The sequence below is a fragment of the Heliconius melpomene genome, chromosome 4, assembly GCF_056956725.1.
Source record: "Heliconius melpomene rosina isolate 202511_hmr_F chromosome 4, ASM5695672v1, whole genome shotgun sequence".
Lineage (NCBI taxonomy): Eukaryota > Metazoa > Arthropoda > Insecta > Lepidoptera > Nymphalidae > Heliconius > Heliconius melpomene.
The window spans coordinates 9558651-9583024 of record NC_140392.1 but is presented as its reverse complement, the minus strand read 5'-3'; the positions used below and the strand labels follow the sequence as shown (position 1 = coordinate 9583024).

General features: G+C 31.4%; 1 protein-coding gene across 1 annotated transcript in view; it reads left to right on the top strand.

The window, feature by feature from the left end:
- The window catches only part of LOC146539698 (adipokinetic hormone/corazonin-related peptide receptor variant I-like), a 90924-nt gene that overhangs the window by 23076 nt on the left and 43474 nt on the right, over positions 1–24374 (top strand). Inside the window, exons 4-6 of the mRNA XM_085185199.1 lie at positions 4049–4253; positions 22181–22331; positions 23623–23813. Coding sequence (XP_085041325.1) covers positions 4049–4253; positions 22181–22331; positions 23623–23813 — 547 coding nt within the window. The remainder of the gene's footprint in view (positions 1–4048; positions 4254–22180; positions 22332–23622; positions 23814–24374) is intronic.

Sequence of the window (24374 nt, the reverse complement as noted above, 5' to 3'; positions counted from 1 at the left end):
AGATGCGGCGTTCAGTTTTGCCACTCAACATGCAATACCTGAAGAATTAGGCGAAAAATAGGAAACAAACATGTCTTAATGGGAAGTATCTTTTAACTAGGTTCCCAAGTTCACTCAGCCAAGCCGGCTATGTGCGGGATACAGTGTGATACAAAACAAAAATCAGGCTATATCACAAAAACTCAATACAATACTCGTTAATATAATATCTATCATTATTTTTAATGATACTGTTCTTTTAAAGTTTCGCAATAATTCAATCAGGTTTTGAATCAAAATTTACACTGTATCCTGCACATAGAAGCAATAAGACCGCCTTTATATGTGTATGCCTGTATACGTGTTTTTCTTTCAATTTTATTTGTGTTGTTCTTTCTATATATTTTTTTTATGTGTATGTGCAATAGAGTATATTATATATTCTATAGAAGAGTAAAAAGGGGGAACCTGGGAAACTAGTGTTAAAACACTCCGTCTTTCTTATTAGAACACTTTCGTTCCCCAGTTTCTGCTAAATTCTGAGGCATTACGTTTAAATTCAAATTCAGATTCATAATATTCTTTATTGAAATAGGCAATTATTATAAGCATTTTTGAATCGTCGAATGAACATATGAAAAGAAACTCTAAAAAACAGTTGCTCTTTTCAAAATCAATGGTACAATCTATTACATTTACTGGCAGCTATCCTGCATTACATTCAATAGACATTAATTCCATACATGCTTATCCTCTAAATATTTTTGAACAGTGTAATAAGCTTTACTTGTTAGAATTTTTTTACAGATATTTTATATTTTGATTTGATTAAAAAACTCAACACCACGAACAAGCTTTACCATAATAAATATAATAGTGGAATAGATTTAATATTTTAGTTTAAAATTGGAAACTTGTTAATATATTACAAAAGCTACAATGATTTTCGAATTTTATAGTACTAGTTGAATAAGGTCAGTTTATCATTAAGCGAGAGACACGCACGTCACAGCGTGACAACAAAGGCATTTGACATTCATGAACTTTTCATAAAAACTTTTGAATTTCGCTTTTACTACTGTAACTGAATATGTCGGCATCACAAAGTTTTTACACATACAATGTCTCCAGAATTCGGCAGATTATGGGGAATGGATACTTTCATCTTTTCGTATCGCTTGGCCTCGTTACCTGAGCGACGAAATAAAAATACTAATTATTTTCACTCCCCAGAGTAGGAATAGAGCCCACAACCGTCCTGTGCCACTACGGTTTCAGATGTGCTAATAGAATTCTTATTTCCATTAAAAGAAATATTAGCCTTATATAAATAGAATTAAATATATAATAGCATAATAAAAATATTTTCTTGATTTTTCTACATCGAAGGAAAAGTTGAGAGACAAAAACTTTTAAGTAAAAGCTTATAGCTTATAGTAAAGAGTATTTCGCTATATTTACCTACTTGCTTTAGAAAACATCTCACATATACATTCAAGAATATACTTTTATTAAATTAGTGAATCAATTTTACATTTTTAAATATAAATTATTATAAAAAAGATACATTTAAAAATATAAAAAAACCACTCTTCCGAGGGCGGGACAAGGGTCCAAGCCATCGGTGGCTAGGGCTCCAGGGAGAGGAACCGCCGCACAATACGTGCCGTCTCAAGTAATACTGCCTTCTGTATCCGGTTCTTGATCCAACAGCTAAGCGATAGCCTCTTAAGGTGTTGGTCGAGGCTTTTCGCATATACATTTATTATTGTGAGCTATAGGCTATAGCTATATACGATGTTTTAAATTCTATTTATACTATAATAAATATGTAAGCTTCCATTTTACAATTTTTTTCCAAGATCTCTAGTTGACAAAGTTTTAAAAGTTACTATTAAGTTTTGAATTCCTATAAAAAAATATTTAATTAATGTTTAAAAAGCGCAGGAGCGTAGCGGAATGAAATATTTCCATGGATTTTCAAACATTTGGCAAAAAAAGAGAAGAGCCATACACGTTTTTATTTTAAATAAAAAATAGAAGGACTTTTACGTTGAACGGGTAAGTTTTGATAGATTTAGTTCGACGCCCACGCGGTGAGTTGTTATTAGGTTTCCATTTCAATAGCACGATACGTGAATAAATCACCTGCCACTGTACGGTATGCTATTGTACTTGTTTAGAATTATAGTGACCTATTTAGAAATTCTGCAATTTGTGTTAAATCCAGATTTATATAAGTTTAAAGAATTGTTTTTAAATATTTGTATAGACTAGCTAATACCCGCGTGAGACTGTTAAAGCGACAGTTGTGAATTTGATTCCCGTTGGGGAATCATTATTTTAATTCGTTTAGTAGAGTTCGCAGAGGACTCTGGGAACCCGGTTTTAAAATACTTCGTTCTTATTAAGATATATAGATAGCGTGGTCTGCAGAAAAAACTTTGCAATTATTTGAACTTTATTATGAAAAAATACACAAAAGTACGTGTACAATATATTATGCGAGTACCTAGTTCCTAATTCTTGATTAACAACTTACTCGTATATGGATATGACACATCAAATGAGCCTATAGCTATACTGCTTGATAGTGGATAAGAACTCGTTATCTTCTCTGTTGTAGACAGGAACTGTCAGAAGATAACTTCTGTTTATCGACTTAAGTCATTAATCTTCTTATTCATGACTTGTATTGTGATATAATTATTTTATAATATTCCTTTAACAAAAGTAATATTATTTGAAGCTTTTCTGAAAATTGTTAAAATGAACTAAAACCTACAAAGTGACTGACAGTGTGTCGCCTTAAAGCCCAGTTGACATAAGCTTTATAGTGAAAAAGCTTTAGCAAAAGTTTAAAATATTTATCGCCACGATTGTATTAATAATTAATTTATATAACATGTAAGAAGACTTACTATTTTCATTAAATAATTTACATATTGAATGATTCTTAGAAATTTTGTAATTAGGTTAGTTGAGAAAACAATATATCTAAAGGCTGTATTTATATAACATATCAAAGTTCATCATTTGTTCAACAGAATATTCAATATTAAATTCCATGTTTATATTTTGGTAAACAAATATTTTCTCATATATTATTTGATGCATTAATTACTCTACGAGCCGGAGGTATGAATTATTTTCATTCTCTCGCTAATGGTAACAATACGGGGCATTTTGTTGACTTCCGCCACTCAACATGCAATATTTTGAAAGTTGGGTGGAAATTCAGGAACGGAATCTGTTAAATTCAAATTCAAAATATTCTTTATTCAAATAAACTATAAAAGCACTTTTGAATCGTCGAATGTACATGTCAACAAAAAGCTACCACCGGTTCGGAAGGCAGTTCTGCTGAGAAGAGCCGGCAAGAAACTCAACAGTTGTTAACACTAGGTTTCTCCTATCTTTATATATGCGGAGTACAGCGTAAAGCTGAAAATTCCAAAATAATTGTGCCTAATTAATACTGATGGTTGTGGATATTATTACCAACTGGGGATAATGTTTAATTTAAAATATTTATATTCATATCTAATTTGGGGAAATTGGGTGACGGAGAGAAATGTGGAATTTACATTCGGAGGAATAATTAATTTTCGTTTTCTCGATCTGATAACAAGACAAGCTACGGCGTTAAAGGCCGCCGCTCAACACATAATTTCTCGAAAATTCTGCAAAAAGTAATATTTATTAACGTTTCTAATTTGATGGTAGATGGATGGTTTCTAAAACAAATATATATAGGTATATATTCATTCATTTGTCATGTACATACTTAATGTAAATTTAAGACTTATGTGGTTTTGTCATTGCTACTATTAATAGAAATAGACCAAATTAAACTGGGACTATACGGGAAGCACCAGCTTTAAAAAATAAAAGAATCATCAAAATCGGTTCACACAATCAAAACTTCTGAGATACCAAACATGAAAAAAAATACAGCCGAATTAATAACTTCTTCTTTTTACAGAAGTCGGATAAAAATGTCTATCATTTCAGTCAGTATAAAGTAAAAAAATTATAAACAGAAAATAACGAAACTTTTAATTTCCAGAGCGTAGTTTTCCGGGTGATGCACCACCCTCACGTCGTCGGCTTCGAGCAGTGCGTGTCCTTCGACGCGTTCGCCAGCGCGCGCCTCGAGGTCGCCTACAACGTGTTCTGCTTGTGCGCTATGTACTTCGTCCCGCTGCTGGTGATCACCGTGTGCTACGTGTGCATATTCTGCGAGATACGGAGGAGCAGCAATGAGCTTACTGGTGAGTTTAAGATTAAGAAGTTCAGGTTTGGATATATTTTCATATTTGGCAACTACCAGTTTAAGATAGCTTCCAGCTTATACAGCTATACTCGTATGTACGATGGTCAGAGTAAATCTGGTGTTAAGGCACTGCCTTCTTGGTTTTTGGCAGTGGCTTCAGAACTTCGTTTTAGAAACTGCATTCCCTAATAAACATTCATATATACAAGACAAAACACCGTTTTAATGGAAAATAAAACTGAGAATAAATTATGAAATAAAATAAATATCTATTATATTAAAAGCTTTTAATTTTAATGGATTAAACGTGTAAACCCAACCCCTAGATACTCAAATTTCCTTGTAATCAATGAAGTTTAAATTAATTCTTATAAATCGTTACAGTGTTTGTAATTTTTTAAAAGCTAATTTCAAAGGTTATTACTAGTCATTTAGGTCTAAAAATTATATATAAAATGTATTTCTTTACATTTTTCGGCTTGAGAGATTAATTACGCTAAGTGCATCGTTGGATTCCACAAATTATAAATTCACATCTTAAATGGAAGTATTTAGAAAAAAAACAGCTTTAAATATATTATGTGCTTAAAGCTATAAACATATTTTTTCAGCTTTACCCTGTATCTCGCATGTAGTCTGCTAGATCCCGCTGGTTCTACTTTTTTTAGAGTTTTAAATATTTCTTACTTAGATATTTTTCCACTACGCTACGAAGCGTGATCATTCGTGATTCATTTAAAGTAATAAAAAATTAGCTCTCATATTGCGAACTAGAAAAACTTAACTAACATCGCCGTGGGCACGTGCAGCGCCCACGCCAGAAATTATCTTTGAAGTTCAAGTATTTTAGTTTGCTGAATACGATTTCCTTTCGATATACGATTTTTTGTAAAAATTAGAATGTATTTTCGTGATTATTTGTGGCATTAAATCCGCTAAATAAATATAAATAGCATGGAAATTGTTGTAAAAACACATGAAAGAACTGTCCAAAGATACAATACTAATATAGAAAAATTATAAAAACAATAGCTAACTTTTTTACCTAAAAATGTATTATCCATATATGAACAATAGAGTGGCACAGTATAGAATTTTTCTTTCTTTTTGAATTTTTAATTGGATAGCAGAGAACATCTAATCATAAGTCTTTTAATAAATCTTTAGTTTCCGTCAATGGTGGTCGATCCGCTCTCGACTTCGCCTGAACTACATAGTAATTACTCTACTAATTTTTACGTATGTTGAAAAGTAAAGCTTCGAAATATATTTTTTGAATGTTAGAGCGTTTTTTATTTATACACCGATTGAAATTAAACAAATACTAAATCTTAAGTAAAGCTAGCCAAAATTAAATAGTGAAAAATTTAATTAAATCTCCTTAATAACTTTTATCTTATGCATCTTCCATGTACAGACACCGATTCATTATGATTTTGTCAGAAACAAGTAAATGTGTGCCTTTCTAAGAGATAAGTACCTTCCCGGAGCATGTGACACTGTGACGTTTAACAAATTTATATAAAGTTGTAAAATTTAGAAAGCTCTACTATTACGTAGGAAAATGTGATGTAAATTGATTGAAGCAAGGCTCTTAGCAAGGCAAAGTACTCGTACATGTTGATTTTTATATTAATTTGCAAACGGGGTTTTCTTTTACAGAAAAAGGCACCTTAAAATTTTTCATCATAGTAGAGTAGGAAGAGGGATTTTAGTTTTAAGGTAGTGAGGTAATTCAACACTATGCGAGAAGTTTTCACCAGTTTTGAAATAAACAAGAATCATCAAAATCGATTCACCCAGCAAAAGTTCTATGGTAACAAATATAAATAAGAAAAACATCAGTCGAATTGATAACCTCTTTTTTTACAGAAGTCGTTTAAAAAGGGAGTAAAATATTTCAAGTTTGTATGAAATATCATCGTTTTCAAAGATAAATCTGTTTATGACGAGACAAGAGTGGTATGCAGGGATCGTAGCTTTTTGTGCTCGGTTATCTTTGGCTGCCTCGCTAGGGATAAAGCGTTAAGCAAGATACTGGGGTCAAAGGAAACCCCGAGTATTTAAATGAACGTGAGGTTTTTAAGCTGACTTAGTTAAATAATAAAATTTTATACTAAATGGTACGGTTCTATACATATCGATTTATTGTATGATATCGTCTCTCCGTTTTCCACCTAGATTTTTTTAATTGGCCATACTTGGTATAACCAGATTGTGAAAACAATATATAGCCTTATGGAAAATCGAAGTTAAAACTATCTTGATAGCTGCTTCATAATATGACGCAATATTAAATGAACACAAAAATGTCTGAATTTTAAATAAGGTCTTTATTTATCTTCGTTTCTTTCGTTTCTTACCGTTTGTTTTATAAATCTAACAAAAAGAAAATGTAGAACAGTACCTATTGTATTTAAAACACAAATGAATATATGAAATTGATCATTTTTATTTAAATTCATTTATCCATACCTATATTGTAAATTCGAAAGTAGCTCTGTGTGTCTGTCTGTCTGTCTTCTATCGCTAATTGTGATAAAATATTCATATAGAGATACTTGAGGGTCTCGGGATGAACATAGGATACTTTTTTTTCTCATATTTGTAATATTATCGATATATACCAATATATTAAAATACTTATTAATTTGTCATGCAATTTATTCTGCCATGTTAACAATAACTACCGTCGCTAAGCGACCGTTGCTAAGCAACGATTTGCAAAGTTTGTTATTAGAAAACATCACCCAAAATGAGCTTGCTTAACGCATCTCTCTATTGAAAACTGAAAATAATTTCATAAATTTATTTAATAAATATTCGTATAGTTCAAGCGCGCGTAGCCGCCTTCGGGTCCACTAGTCATTCTATAAATTATACTTGCTTATATAACTTAACTAAGATAAAAAAACTTTTTTTTTCCAACAATTAAACACACTACCTATAAATTTTTCGTTCGTGCCCTTTTCGGCCCTTTTCTAGTGTATTTTTGTGATGCAATTCAGTTCTAATTTATTTTTTAAAGTTTTTAAGGAATATGCCCGACATTTTTCCTGAACATTTTTCCTGAATAAAAACCCCAATGCAGGTGCAAAAATGCAATAAAACCAATGTTTCCCATAGAAACTAGGTTTTCTATAGTACGGTTCTATTTGTGGTAATCTCACTCATACCACCTTATAATTCTATTCTCATATCATTTTCATGGAAATATGTGCTGGATGGAATATTAATTGGAGTTCTATGTAGCTGTCCGCATATACCTACATATATGTAGGTTTAAATATATTAGGCATTGTATGAAACAGAAATCTTAGTATTAGCTTAACAGTAAAGTAATTATTACTCAGGCCAGTCGTGGCGAAGGGGCACAAAGAGTGCATGTAAAAGCCACTGGTTATGAGTTCGATCCCCATTCGAGGAAATTATTTTTTTATTTAAATTTATATTTCCGTTACTCCGCTCTGGTGATGAGGCAAAGCGATTGAATTCCACCACTCAGTACGCAATGCCTCCAGAATTCGGCGGAAAGTGGGAAACGGAGTGTATTAACACTGGATTCCCTCTGCCTACCCTGGTGTGTCGGATAAGCTGTTTTCAACTGTTGACAATAGTCAATAGTCACTAATAAGTGATTTTAATTCTTAGGAAAGGTATAAACATTTGAACGTAGCGGGATTTGAACTCATTGGGAAAAATTTATACGTTTTCTTAATAAGAATTTTACTTGAATCGTACGTTTCTGTTGTTATAGGATTTTTAATGTTTAGTTTATACGACGATAAAGTACATTCACAATTTATGCTTTATTTTTTTTACTTTTTTCTCTTCTCTACTCTAAGCTTTAAAGAATTATAATATAAGAAATTATTAGTTGTATTCAGGCGCCAGTCAATAATAAATAAATTTATTATATATGTATTTTGTAGATACATACGAGTATATTATCATAGACATATATGTTTGACATGATTCCCAATTGCATAAATGTCTGTGAACTTAGCAGAGCATTGTCCAGCAGATCAAAAAAAAAATGGAGTTCTCTTCGCATGCACCTGAGTTCTATAGTTCCTGATAGGTTTTATAAATAGTTCTGTCGTTTTTACCCCTGAAAAAGTTATGTAAAAAAATGATCTGCTAACTTCCCTTGGCAGATCATTTTTTTGCTATAAAAATCGGGGCGAGATCTGCACTCATAGGGATGAATAAAATAGTTCCTGATAATTTTTAACAATAGTTCTGTTAATTTCACGAAGAAAAAAATTTTTAAAAAGAAAAAAAGAACGTTCGTTTCGAAAATAGTTCAAAAAGGTAAAGTCATTTTTGAAATTAATAAAATGATATTCAGACGCGAGAACTCTTCATTTTTAAATAGATTATAAGTAGTTCTACGATATTTAGCCTGAAAAAAAACCAGAACTCTGGAAAAACTGCCAGCAGAGCATAGTTGATTGTATGAAATATTGAAAAATGTCCATTTCAACTCTTCATATGTAAAGGTACTAAATTATTTTTTTTGAAAGTGTTCAGACACGGGAACTCTTAAGTTTCTAACAGAATATGAGTAGTTCTATTATATAAAGCTAACTATAAAACCAGAACTTCTGTAAAAATGCCAGCAGAGCATAGTTGAAAATTCGATTTGTTGAAAAATATCAAATTAATTTGTTGAGATGCAAAAATATTTTTTAAAAATATGAATATCTTGGTCAGAAGCGAGAACTCTTCATTTTTCAACAGAATACAGGTATTTCTACGATAGTTAGCCTGAATGAAAACCAGAACTCTGAAAAAACTGCCAGCAGAGCATAGTTGAACATATGAAATGTAGAAAAATGACAATTTTAACTCTACATATGTTAAAGTACTAAATATTTTTTTTTTAAAGTGTTCAGACACGGGAACTCTTGGATTTTTAATAGAATATGAGATGTTCTATTATACAAAGCCAATTACAAAACTAGAACTCCTGTAAAAATGCCAGCAGAGCATAGTTGAAAACTAGATTTGTTGAAAAATATCAAATTAACTTATAGCGACAAAAAATATTTTTAAAAAATATTAATATCTTGCTCAGAAGCGGGAACTCTTCATTTTTCAACAAAATACAAGTAGTTCTACGATATTTAGCCTGAAAAAAAACCAGAACTCTGAAAAAACTGCCAGCAGAGCATAGTTGAATGTATGAAATACTGAAAAATGTCCATTTCAACTCTTCATATGTAAAAGTACAATTTTTTTTTTTTTGAAAATGTTCAGACACGGGAACTCTTAAGTTTCTATTAGAATATGAAAAGTTCTATTATAAAAAGCTAATTATAAAACTAGAACTCCTGTAAAAATGCCAGCAGAGCATAGTTGAAAATTCGATTTGTTGAAAAATATCAAATTAATTTTTTGAGATGCAAAAATATTTTTAAAAAATATTAATATCTTGCTCAGAAGCGAGAACTCTTCATTTTTAAATAGATTATAAGTAGTTCTACGATATTTAGCCTGAAAGAAAACCAGAACTCTGAAAAAACTGCCAGCAGAGCATAGTTGATTGTATGACATATTGAAAAATGTCCATTTCAACTCTCCATATATAAAAGTACTAAATAATTTATTTTTGAATGTGCTCAGACATGAGAACTCTTTGATTTGTAACAGAATATGAGTAGTTCTATTATATAAAGCTAACTACAAAACCAGAACTCCTGTAAAAATGCCAGCAGAGCATAGTTGAAAATTCGATTTGTTGAAAAATATCAAATTAACTTATAGCGACAAAAAATATTTTTAAAAAATATTAATATCTTGCTCAGAAGCGGGAACTCTTCATTTTTCAACAAAATACAGGTAGTTCTACGATATTTAGCCTGAAAAAAAACCAGAACTCTGGAAAAACTGCCAGCAGAGCATAGTTGATTGTATGAAATATTGAAAAATGTCCATTTCAACTCTTCATATATAAAAGTACTAAATAATTTATTTTTGAATGTGCTCAGACACGAGAACTCTTTGATTTGTAACAGAATATGAGTAGTTCTATTATATAAAGCTAACTACAAAACCAGAACTCCTGTAAAAATGCCAGCAGAGCATAGTTGAAAATTCGATTTGTTGAAAAATATCAAATTAACTTATAGCGACAAAAAATATTTTTAAAAAATATTAATATCTTGCTCAGAAGCGGGAACTCTTCATTTTTCAACAAAATACAGGTAGTTCTACGATATTTAGCCTGAAAAAAAACCAGAACTCTGAAAAAACTGCCAGCAGAGCATAGTTGATTGTATGAAATATTGAAAAATGTCCATTTCAACTCTTCATATGTAAAGGTACTAAATTATTTTTTTTGAAAGTGTTCAGACACGGGAACTCTTAAGTTTCTAACAGAATATGAGTAGTTCTATTATATAAAGCTAACTATAAAACCAGAACTTCTGTAAAAATGCCAGCAGAGCATAGTTGAAAATTCGATTTGTTGAAAAATATCAAATTAATTTGTTGAGATGCAAAAATATTTTTTAAAAATATGAATATCTTGGTCAGAAGCGAGAACTCTTCATTTTCCAACAGAATACAGGTATTTCTACGATAGTTAGCCTGAATGAAAACCAGAACTCTGAAAAAACTGCCAGCAGAGCATAGTTGAACATATGAAATGTAGAAAAATGACAATTTTAACTCTACAAATGTTAAAGTACTAAATATTTTTTTTTTAAAGTGTTCAGACACGGGAACTCTTGGATTTTTAATAGAATATGAGATGTTCTAATATACAAAGCCAAGTACAAAACTAGAACTCCTGTAAAAATGCCAGCAGAGCATAGTTGAAAATTCGATTTTTTGAAAAATATCAAATTAACTTATAGCGACAAAAAATATTTTTAAAAAATATTAATATCTTGCCCAGAAGCGGGAACTCTTCATTTTTCAACAAAATACAGGTAGTTCTACGATATTTAGCCTGAAAAAAAACCAGAACTCTGAAAAAACTGCCAGCAGAGCATAGTTGATTGTATGAAATATTGAAAAATGTCCATTTCAACTCTTCATATGTAAAGGTACTAAATTATTTTTTTTGAAAGTGTTCAGACACGGGAACTCTTAAGTTTCTAACAGAATATGAGTAGTTCTATTATATAAAGCTAACTATAAAACCAGAACTTCTGTAAAAATGCCAGCAGAGCATAGTTGAAAATTCGATTTGTTGAAAAATATCAAATTAATTTGTTGAGATGCAAAAATATTTTTTAAAAATATGAATATCTTGGTCAGAAGCGAGAACTCTTCATTTTTCAACAGAATACAGGTATTTCTACGATAGTTAGCCTGAATGAAAACCAGAACTCTGAAAAAACTGCCAGCAGAGCATAGTTGAACATATGAAATGTAGAAAAATGACAATTTTAACTCTACAAATGTTAAAGTACTAAATATTTTTTTTTTAAAGTGTTCAGACACGGGAACTCTTGGATTTTTAATAGAATATGAGATGTTCTATTATACAAAGCCAAGTACAAAACTAGAACTCCTGTAAAAATGCCAGCAGAGCATAGTTGAAAATTCGATTTTTTGAAAAATATCAAATTAACTTATAGCGACAAAAAATATTTTTAAAAAATATTAATATCTTGCCCAGAAGCGGGAACTCTTCATTTTTCAACAAAATACAGGTAGTTCTACGATATTTAGCCTGAAAAAAAACCAGAACTCTGGAAAAACTGCCAGCAGAGCATAGTTGATTGTATGAAATACTGAAAAATGTCCATTTCAACTCTTCATATGTAAAGGTACTAAATTATTTTTTTTGAAAATGTTCAGACACGGGAACTCTTAAGTATCTATTAGAATATAAGTAGTTCTATTATAAAAAGCCAATTACAAAACTAGAACTCCTGTAAAAATGCCAGCAGAGCATAGTTGAAAATTAGATTTGTTGAAAAATATCAAATTAACTTATAGCGACAAAAAATATTTTTAAAAAATATTAATATCTTGCTCAGAAGCGGGAACTCTTCATTTTTCAACAAAATACAAGTAGTTCTACGATATTTAGCCTGAAAAAAAACCAGAACTCTGAAAAAACTGCCAGCAGAGCATAGTTGATTGTATGAAATATTGAAAAATGTCCATTTCAACTCTTCATATGTAAAGATACTAAATAATTTATTTCTGAATGTGCTCAAACACGGGAACTCTTGGATTTTTAATAGAATATGAGTTGTTCTATTATACAAAGCCAATTACAAAACTAGAACTCCTGTAAAAATGCCAGCAGAGCATAGTTGAAAATTAGATTTGTTGAAAAATATCAAATTAATTTGTTGAGATGCAAAAATATTTTTTAAAAATATGAATATCTTGGTCAGAAGCGAGAACTCTTCATTTTTCAACAGAATACAGGTATTTCTACGATAGTTAGCCTGAATGAAAACCAGAACTCTGAAAAAACTGCCAGCAGAGCATAGTTGAACATATGAAATGTAGAAAAATGACAATTTTAACTCTACATATGTTAAAGTACTAAATATTTTTTTTAGAGTTCTGGTTTTCTTTCAGGCTAAATATCGTAGAACTACTTATGTTCTATTGAAAAATGAAGAGTTCTCGTTTGTGAGCACGATATTAATATTTTTTTAAAATATTTTTGTCGCTACAAATTAATTTGATATTTTTCAACAAATCTACTTTTCAATTATGCTCTGCTGGCATTTTTACAGGAGTTCTAGTTTTATTATTGGCTTTGTATAATAGAACAACTCATATTCTAATAGAAACCTAAGAGCTCCCGTGTCTGAACACTTTCAAAAAAAATAATTTAGTACCTTTACATATGAAGAGTTGAAATGGACATTTTTCAATATTTCATACAATCAACTATGCTCTGCTGGCAGTTTTTTCAGAGTTCTGGTTTTTTTTCAGGCTAAATATCGTAGAACTACCTGTATTTTGTTGAAAAATGAAGAGTTCCCGCTTCTGAGCAAGATATTAATATTTTTTAAAAATATTTTTTGTCGCTATAAGTTAATTTGATATTTTTCAACAAATAGAATTTTCAACTATGCTCTGCTGGCATTTTTACAGGAGTTCTGGTTTTGTAGTTAGCTTTATATAATAGAACTACTCATATTCTGTTACAAATCAAAGAGTTCTCGTGTCTGAGCACATTCAAAAATAAATTATTTAGTACTTTTATATATGGAGAGTTGAAATGGACATTTTTCAATATGTCATACAATCAACTATGCTCTGCTGGCAGTTTTTCCAGAATTCTGGTTTTTTTTCAGGCTAAATATCGTAGAACTACCTGTATTTTGTTGAAAAATGAAGAGTTCCCGCTTCTGAGCAAGATATTAATATTTTTTAAAAATATTTTTTGTCGCTATAAGTTAATTTGATATTTTTCAACAAATCGAATTTTCAACTATGCTCTGTTGGCATTTTTACAGAAGTTCTGGTTTTGTAGTTAGCTTTATATAATAGAACTTCTCATATTCTGTTAGAAACTTAAGAGTTCCCGTGTCTGAACACTTTCAAAAAAAATAATTTAGTACCTTTACATATGAAGAGTTGAAATGGACATTTTTCAGTATTTCATACAATCAACTATGCTCTGCTGGCAGTTTTTTCAGAGTTCTGGTTTTTTTTGCAGGCTAACTATCGTAGAACTACTTGTATTTTGTTGAAAAATGAAGAGTTCCCGCTTCTGAGCAAGATATTAATATTTTTTAAAAATATTTTTCGTCGCTACAAGTTAATTTGATATTTTTCAACAAATTGAATTTTCAACTATGCTCTGCTGGCATTTTTACAGGAGTTCTACTTTTGTAATTGACTTTTTATAATAGAACAACTCATATTCTATTCAAAATCTAAGAGTTTCCGTGTTTGAGCACATTCAGAAATAAATTATTTAGTACCTTTACATATGAAGAGTTGAAATGGACATTTTTCAATATTTCATACAATCAACTATGCTCTGCTGGCAGTTTTTTCAGAGTTCTGGTTTTCTTTCAGGCTAAATATCGTAGAACTACTTATAATCTATTTAAAAATGAAGAGTTCTCGCTTCTGAGCAAGATATTAATATTTTTTAAAAATATTTTTGCATCTCAAAAAATTAATTTGATATTTTTCAACAAATCGAATTTTCAACTATGCTCTGCTGGCATTTTTACAGGAGTTCTAGTTTTATAATTAGCTTTTTATAATAGAACTACTCATATTCTAATAGAAACTTAAGAGTTCCCGTGTCTGAACATTTTCGAAAAAAAAAAATTTGTACTTTTACATATGAAGAGTTGAAATGGACATTTTTCAGTATTTCATACAATCAACTATGCTCTGCTGGCAGTTTTTTCAGAGTTCTGGTTTTTTTCAGGCTAAATATCGTAGAACTACCTGTATTTTGTTGAAAAATGAAGAGTTCCCGCTTCTGAGCAAGATATTAATATTTTTTAAAAATATTTTTTGTCGCTATAAGTTAATTTGATATTTTTCAAGAAATCGAATTTTCAACTATGCTCTGCTGGCATTTTTACAGGAGTACTGGTTTTGTAGTTAGCTTTATACAATAGAACAACTCATATTCTGTTACAAATCAAAGAGTTCTCGTGTCTGAGCACATTCAAAAATAAATTATTTAGTACTTTTATATATGAAGAGTTGAAATGGACATTTTTCAATATGTCATACAATCAACTATGCTCTGCTGGCAGTTTTTCCAGAGTTCTGGTTTTTTTTCAGGCTAAATATCGTAGAACTACCTGTATTTTGTTGAAAAATGAAGAGTTCTCGCTTCTGAGCAAGATATTAATATTTTTTAAAAATATTTTTTGTCGCTACAAGTTAATTTGATATTTTTCAACAAATCGAATTTTCAACTATGCTCTGCTGGCATTTTTACAGGAGTTCTGGTTTTGTAGTTAGCTTTATATAATAGAACTACTCATATTCTGTTACAAATCAAAGAGTTCTCGTGTCTGAGCACGTTCAAAAATAAATTATTTAGCACTTTTATATATGGAGAGTTGAAATGGACATTTTTCAATATGTCATACAATCAACTATGCTCTGCTGGCAGTTTTTTCAGAGTTCTGGTTTTTTTTCAGGCTAAATATCGTAGAACTACCTGTATTCTGTTGAAAAATGAAGAGTTCTCGCTTTTGACCAAGATATTCATATTTTTAAAAAATATTTTTGCATCTCAACAAATTAATTTGATATTTTTCCACAAATCGAATTTTCAACTATGCCCTGCTGGCATTTTTACAGAAGTTCTGATAGCTTTATATAATAGAACTTCTCATATTCTGTTAGAAACTTAAGAGTTCCCGTGTCTGAACACTTTCAAAAAAAATAATTTAGTACCTTTACATATGAAGAGTTGAAATGGACATTTTTTAGTATTTCATACAATCAACTATGCTCTGCTGGCAGTTTTTTCAGAGTTCTGGTTTTTTTTCAGGCTAAATATCGTAGAACTACTTGTATTTTGTTGAAAAATGAAGAGTTCCCGCTTCTGAGCAAGATATTAATATTTTTTAAAAATATTTTTTGTCGCTATAAGTTAATTTGATATTTTTCAACAAATCTAGTTTTCAACTATGCTCTGCTGGCATTTTTACAGGAGTTCTAGTTTTATAATTAGCTTTTTATAATAGAACTACTCATATTCTAATAGAAACTTAAGAGTTCCCGTGTCTGAACATTTTCAAAAAAAAAAAATTTGTACTTTTACATATGAAGAGTTGAAATGGACATTTTTCAGTATTTCATACAATCAACTATGCTCTGCTGGCAGTTTTTTCAGAGTTCTGGTTTTTTTTCAGGCTAAATATCGTAGAACTACTTGTATTTTGTTGAAAAATGAAGAGTTCCCGCTTCTGAGCAAGATATTAATATTTTTTAAAAATATTTTTTGTCGCTATAAGTTAATTTGATATTTTTCAACAAATCGAATTTTCAACTATGCTCTGCTGGCATTTTTACAGGAGTTCTGGTTTTATAGTTAGCTTTATACAATAGAACTACTCATATTCTGTTACAAATCAAAGAGTTCTCGTGTCTGAGCACATTCAAAAATAAATTATTTAGTACTTTTATATATGAAGAGTTGAAATGGACATTTTTCAATATTTCATACAATCAACTATGCTCTGCTGGCAGTTTTTCCAGAGTTCTGGTTTTTTTTCAGGCTAAATATCGTAGAACTACTTATAATCTATTTAAAAATGAAGAGTTCTCGCGTCTGAATATCATTTTATTAATTTCAAAAATGACTTTACCTTTTGAACTATTTTCGAAACGAACGTTCTTTTTTTCTTTTTAAAAATTTTTTTCTTCGTGAAATTAACAGAACTATTGTTAAAAATTATCAGGAACTATTTTATTCATCCCTATGAGTGCAGATCTCGCCCCGATTTTTATTTGCAAAAAAATGATCTGCCAAGGGAAGTTAGCAGATCATTTTTTTACATAACTTTTTCAGGGGTAAAAACGACAGAACTATTTATAAAACCTATCAGGAACTATAGAACTCAGGTGCATGCGAAGAGAACTCCATTTTTTTTTTGATCTGCTGGACAATGCTCTGCTAAGTTCACAGACATATTGCATAATTCAAAGCTGTTGTAGATTAAATGTATCCTTATAGATGAATAAATCATGGTATAGTCAAAACACTCCACTCGCTCCCAACTGGATTTGGTGACATGAAAGGTGACTGGAGAGGTGAAACTCAACGTGACACTTTGTCAAAAAGTGAAGCAATGATTAGCAATGAAAATAATTGATTCTCCCGTGTTGCTATATATACTCGTATAATATAACTAGCGACTTACACTGGCTTTAAGTTCTTGTTGTTTTATAGCTAAACGCCCGCTTAAACTATACGAATATTTGTTAAATATATTTATGAAATTATGTTCAGTTTTCAATACAGAGATGCGTTAAGCAAGCTCATTTTGGGTGACGTTTTCTAACAACAAACTTTGCAAGCCGTTGCTTAGCAACTTGATTGGGAATTGAAATCTGTGTAAAACCAATGAATTATGTCAAGCTTGTTTCAAAATCCAGACCAGTCGTGATGCAGGAACTCAAGTACATGAATGTAAACGTGACAGGTTGAGGATATAAAATATTTAATATTTTCATTTCCTCGCTCTGGTAAAGAGACCAAAAGCGGCGTTGAGTTTCGCCATTCAACACGCATATCTTCCTTAATGCGGCGTAAAGGCGATGTCTTAATGATATCGGAGTGTAAACACAAATAATATTAAGTAGATATAATAACATTTTCATTCTTTGATGAGCTCATTAAATTAGCAATTTGAAACCCTTCGAGCTTTCATTAAGAAGATATTATGCGAACCCTTTATCATACATATAAATACATAATGATTCATTTGTACAAACAACGTAGGATATGTAATCGTAAGAAATAATGTCTTTTTAATTTTAATTATCTCCTACTTATAGGAGGCAGCTTGGCTGGCTTTCTGTGGCTGATCGCAGGAAGTCTAGAGTCCTTTGTTTACTTTACTCCATCCTCTTCAATCCTCAGTCTCCCACTTATCTATCTTCTGACTTTTCCTTCCTTTCCTCTTTCCACGATACATCCTTACGTTCCCAATCCAATTTTATGCTGTCCACACCCCGGCATACGTCAGGGTTCATGTCTGACTCCTTTGCGGTCGCCGGTGTCAGGCTATGGAATGAGCTACCCGAGCCCATAAGAAAAGCTCCCTCTCGTGAGGTATTCAAGCGCCGGGTAAAAGAGTATTTTTTTTAAAAATAACATAAATATATAATATTCATCTATTTAATTAATTGTATATATTGGAGTATATATGGTATGCTATATTATTATATGGTTTATATTTTTATGTATTTTTTTTTTTATTTCTTTTATTTATAATATCCGTAATATTTTATTATAATTATATATTATATGTATAACTATTTATTATATGTATATTTATATATTTATTGGATGTGTATGTATGTATATGTATGTATATTTTACTTCTGCACACCTGCATACTTATTATCCCACATGACAAGGTCGGCTGGGAGAGAATGCTTTTAGCGTTAAGCCCGCCTTTTGTACATTGTTTTTTTGTAATTTTGTGCAATAAAGTATATATAAATAAAATAAATAAATACTAGCGGACGCGCGCAGCTTCGCTTGCGTATTTAAGGGTGAATTCTAATAACCCATGAAACACGTGTTCAATGAAATATTTTTAAGAGTCTAAATTACAAATTTTATAAAAATCGATGGCGATTTAAAAATTTTTCCATACAAACTTTCAACCCCTTATTTGCACCCTTAGGGGGTGAATTCTAGAAAACCATGAAACATGTGTTTAATTATATACGTTTAAGAGTCTGAATTTCAAAATTTATAAAAATTGGTAACGATTTAAAAAAAATCTATACTAACTTTCAACCCCTTATTTGCACCATTAGGGAGAGAATTCTAGGAAACGATGAAACACGTGTTCAATTAAATACTTTTAAAAATCTAAATTTCAAATTTTACAAAAATCGGTGCCGATTTAAATTTTTTTCCATACAAACTTTAAACCCCTATTTCACCCTTTTAGGGTTAAAATTTTTCAAAATCCCTTCTTAGTGGATGTCCAGATTACGAAAGTAAACATCTGTCCAAATTTCACGTTTCTACGCACAGCGGTTACGGCTGTGCGCGCGTCTTACCTCAGTCAGTGAGGACAAGTCCTTTTATATATATAGACTAGCGACCCCCTTGCGGCTTCGCCTGCTTTTACTACTGGATTATTCATATAATGTATGTTTGCAAAGCACTTAAGATAATGTGAAAATTAATTAAACCCTAATGCAACCCGCATTTTCGTAGTTTCAATAAGGATTTTCCAATTGTTTTACACAGCAAGGATTTTTTAGTAGGTACCGTAATTTTAAATCTGTGCTACTAATCTTTTCAAGTACTTATTAAAATATATTTAAATGACTATTTTTAGATAGTTAAATGACTATTTTTAAACGGAAGAAATTATAAACAAAAGCCTACCTACTAATAACTACTACAAAAAATATATCGCGCTGAAATAATACATTCAACTCTAATTATCCAATACGTGCAAACGCATCTAAATCTTCGTTGCTATAAAGGCAGGCGGGTTTTTATTTTGCTTGCGGTTAATGCTGAAGAGGGTATTCTGTCCCTGATGAAAAGCAAGCACTACGTGGCTGCCTGTGAGGAAAATTAAATAGAATGCATCGGCCGGGAATCAAACACGGGCCGCCCGCGTGGCAGGCGAGCATTCTACCACTGAACCACCGATGCGTGTAAGGAAGGCGGGCGCGGCGGACGCATGGCGAGTGGCGAGCCGTTTCGCAGCAAGGATTTTTTGATATTGTAACAACTTCTAAAGTACTTATTAAAATGAAAAACAGTAAAGACAGTTTTGATCTACATTAAATGGCCAACGTAACTAATGTACTTACTTATATGCTGAGAGTAAGGGATAAGTAAAACTTGAGTCGATACTGCTGAAGTGTCAACGACGTGATGTGTCAACAATTAAATGCGTTTTTCTCTTAAACTATTCGCAATTTCGAAATTGTGTAAAAAGCAAATTTTATCTTCGTTTAACGTAGAAAATTAATAAAGTATTTTAAAGGATAAGGATTAATACCATTATGGAAAAATATCCCTCACAATAAAAAATATATTGAAATTATTATTTTTAGACAGAAATATGATCACTACACGTTATCCTTAAAAGATAAAAATATGCTCTCGCGGACTTTTTTGTAGATCTCATTGAGAGGAATAATACTCCAGTACATTTTTTTCATGTAGTACTTACCATTAAAGCAGCGCATGCGCGAAAGTGTCTCAGCGGGTAGGACTTTATTCATATTTTTCGTATTTATGTTAATTTACATAAGAATGTACAAATAATAAACTATATATAAACCTTCTACGAAAAATACTCGACCTAATGGTGAAAACCGCAATAAAATCCGTTGGGTGGTTTAGAAGAAGAAGAGTTAGAAACAACAGACAGACACGAAAAGCGACTTTGTTTTATAAGATATAGGATTATAGAAATATTACCTACCTAAGGGAACCTACTATTATGGCTTATATACCTACTATGTTGGGTGGTGGAACTCAACGCCGCTCATTGTCTTGTGACCAGAGCACGGACATGAAATAGTTAATTATCCTCAGTAGGAGTTGAACTCACAAACGCTACGTTTACACTCAGACATTATACCTGACCTCTCATGACGGACTTATGATATTTCCAGCATTCTAAAAATAGGCAGAAACTACTCAGTTAAAGTACTTGAATCATGAATTTCCACTTCAACAAAAATATTGCCAGTTGAGAGGCCGAAGGCAAATTTCAACGTCGCGCTTTACCTCGTCACCAGGGCAAGGAAATGAGAATATTAAATACCTCAATTCCCCAAGTTGGAATCGAACCACCTAAGGTCACGTTTATAGTCGCACGCTTGTGCCCCTGCGACCCCCTACGATTGCTTCTATTATACTCGTCTAATATACTCGTAGTTAAACTAGAAAAACTATATTTTTTACAAACTAGCGACCAGCTCGCGGCTTCTCCCGCTTGAACTACATAATTATCAATTATTTACGAGTATTTACTTTAAAATTTTAAAAGTGATGTAAAGTAATCTGTGAGTGAAATTTGAATTCACAACGATCAACTCAACTGTTCTATTATGCCTAATACTTCGTTATATGATAATGAAATCCTTCAATATTAGTTCGAAAGAAGCACAAAGCCACGCCACAACTTAGAAGTGAGTACTAGATCGCTAAAGATTTGTAAAGCTTGAAGGAGTTCTATTTAAAGTTTAATCTTAAGTTTAATTTCTCATCTTAAAGTATAAATTTTCTTTTTATTACAAAAATAATCCTACTCTGATAAGAAAAACTACATAAGTTTCACCACTCAATATGCCGTGTCTAAAGTTCAGGTGGAACGTGGAGAATGGAGTGTCTTAACTCTAGGTTCTCTAAAAATTAACTGAACATACGTGCCACTACTGAGACGAGATTATCGATATTAGCAAATTTATTTGTTTGTATTCAATGCTTCAAAACATGTGGAATTGCATTTTTGTATATCTAAGTGTTGTATTACTTATTTTTTACCGTTTTATTCTTAGCGGGGTAGCCAGAGAGAACGGAATGCCATATTCTGCGGCCTCTAAATACCTCTCTCGCTGTCATCAATTCATACATACATGTCCTCCAGGTCATCATCGCCATCCATACTGTGTTTTCGAAGATTGATGGAGCCCTATCTCTCCGCTTTCTTACCACTAAATCCTGCAAACTGCATAACGCTACTTCGCTAAATGAATTATATAAAAATTCTTTCTTCACTTTGTCATATAACATTTATTACTTAATTACATCCGTCGCATGGTTTGCATTTTAAAACAATTTAAATACGTTTTTATTATTATTATCTTTTCATTCTTATATGATGAGTAATGAATAAATAATCAACGAGGCGCGGCGTACCTTTTGTTTTTTATTGAATTGCTAGAATGGTATGTTTTTATTTATGTTTATATTTACTTTGTTTTTATTAATACTTATTTATAATATCTTGGCAATATGTCGTAGCGCAGTAGCGCAAGCGTGTGACGTTTGATTTCAACTCGGGGTAATGAAATAAAAGCGCGGCGTTGAGTTCCGCCACTTAACACACAATGCCTCTAGAAATCGGCGAAGAGGGAAGTAGAGTGTATTGATACGATCCCTTTGCCTACCCTACTACACAAAACGTGAAAAAATATGCCATGGATGTCGGCCAAATTGGACAAAGTAAAATCTTCGCAGAAAGTGAAAAAAAGAGAGTTTTAGTAGAGTAATTTTCTTATTTCCTTTTGTTACAGAGAAATGCGTGCATAATATAAATTCTATTCGTCTCCGGCGTTCTGACAGGCGCGTGTTGGAGAGGGCGAGGCGCCGCACTCTACGCATGACTGTTATCATAGTAACGGTCTTCGCTCTATGCTGGTTGCCTTACGCCACTATCACCATGTGGTAAGCTATCTTTTTATTTTAGCTTCACTTTGTATTCTCAGCGGGATAGTCAGGGAGAACAGAGCACCAAACACTCTCTGTATACCTCTTTTGTCTCGTACACTGTCAGTACTCTGTCAATTCATATTCTCCGGGCAGCCCTCGTGCTTTTTACGTGACTTTCCTCCAATATATTTCAAAACTGTGTTTTCGTTTTCTGTCTTACTATCTTTCTTTTTCTTTAATAATTTTGCGGGTGCTATCTTATCTTAAAATAATTTCAATTTCTTAAAATATAACTTTTTTCTTGCGAGGAGATGAAATATTAAATATTTGATTTATTTGAACAAAAATCGAACCTACAACCTATTGCGTTGCCACGACTGGCCTCAAATGTAAAAAAAATCTGTAACGCGATATATTTGTATTCTTTATTTGCTCAACAAACATTCTGTTATTACAAAATTTATAAATTACATTAACGAACACACAGATAAATATGTTCATGTTTATATAATCAGAGAAACAGTCTCACTTTATGGACCTTAGAAAAACAACGTACAAATCCAACGAGAAAACTCAGATAAAACAACAAAATAAATGTAGAGAATTTCTGACTTTCTCAGTAGATTTCCGTTGGAAAGGTAAATATTTAATATAGTTTATTATGGCTTGTGACTGTTATAGCACAGTGTTGATTCTCCATATGATGTTTGTGGGTACGATTTCCAATCTGATGGAATAAATTAGTTACGCGTTGCTTTTAGTGCGGTGTTAAATTACACCATTCGTCTCGCAATGTCTTGGAATTTTGAACCTACTCTACTGGATGTGGAATACAGGTTGAAGCTAAAAGATGTTTATTTAGACGAAACAGTGGTCGTATAAGTGTATTATTTTTTCTTTTAACACTTGGAACTATAATCCTAATTTGTAATGCAGTCAATTAGTCAATAGTCTTTCATCTTTATTCTTTAGTTTTTATTCTTCATTTCGAAAGATTAATCCTTAACACTCAATTCTTAATCCATTATCCTTAGTTTTAAATTCTTAACATTAATTCTTAATCATAAATCTTTAGTCCTAAATACATAGTACTTAATCGGTAAAACGGTTGCCTCTAGTTTTTTATACAATACTGAAACTCGAATAAACCATTTAAAATTTTTAGATGTCTATCTGTGTTTTCATACATCTGGGCTAATCTCCGGAACAACTTATAAGAGTCACGTTTTTTCCTTTGAGCTACGAAACCCTGTAAATGTGAATTATTAAATTTTATAAATAAATTATTAAATTATTTTTTTATCAGGTACATGGTAGATAGAGATTCAGCGTCACGCGTCTCACCTCAAGTCCAAGATCTTCTCTTTGCCATGGCGGTGTCCAACTCGTGTATGAACCCGCTAGTCTACGGGTCGTACGCACTGCGCCTAAGCGGTCTAATACAAAAGATCTTCAAGAGTACATGTTGCTGGTCTACTACGACTTCGGAGAGTGCCGGTATGTAAAATTTTAATTTATTAGTTCAAGAGTTTTTGTGTTATTTTATATGAAGCAAACAGATTTACATTAAATGATTTTTTTGATTTAATATACCTCAAGGTATACTACTACGTAATTGATTAAATTTTTCTTAAAAATTACATCGTTAAACAAGAAAAATATAAATTAAATCTTTAACCGGAATTTCAATACAACTCCTATCTATTTTCCAATTATTAAAATGTTCATTACTTAAATTAAAAATTCATGATGGCATTCAGAAGATTCATTCATTAAAAAGAAGTGATTGCATCATCGTAGGGCTAGGAGTGGGATACTTCGTTATAAGGATTGTAGTCACTTTATTTCTATTAAAATACGGTAAGAACTTTTATAATTTCACATATAAATAAATGTATGATTAAAATTATTTGGTTACGCCGCTGTTCTTCATAACATAACGATTTATAATTAAATCATATAAATTAATTGATATATATTTTATGCTCGAATTTTGTTATTTCATTTTTTTAATAATAAATTAAAAATTTTCATTGCCTCTATTTTTAGTAACCCTTA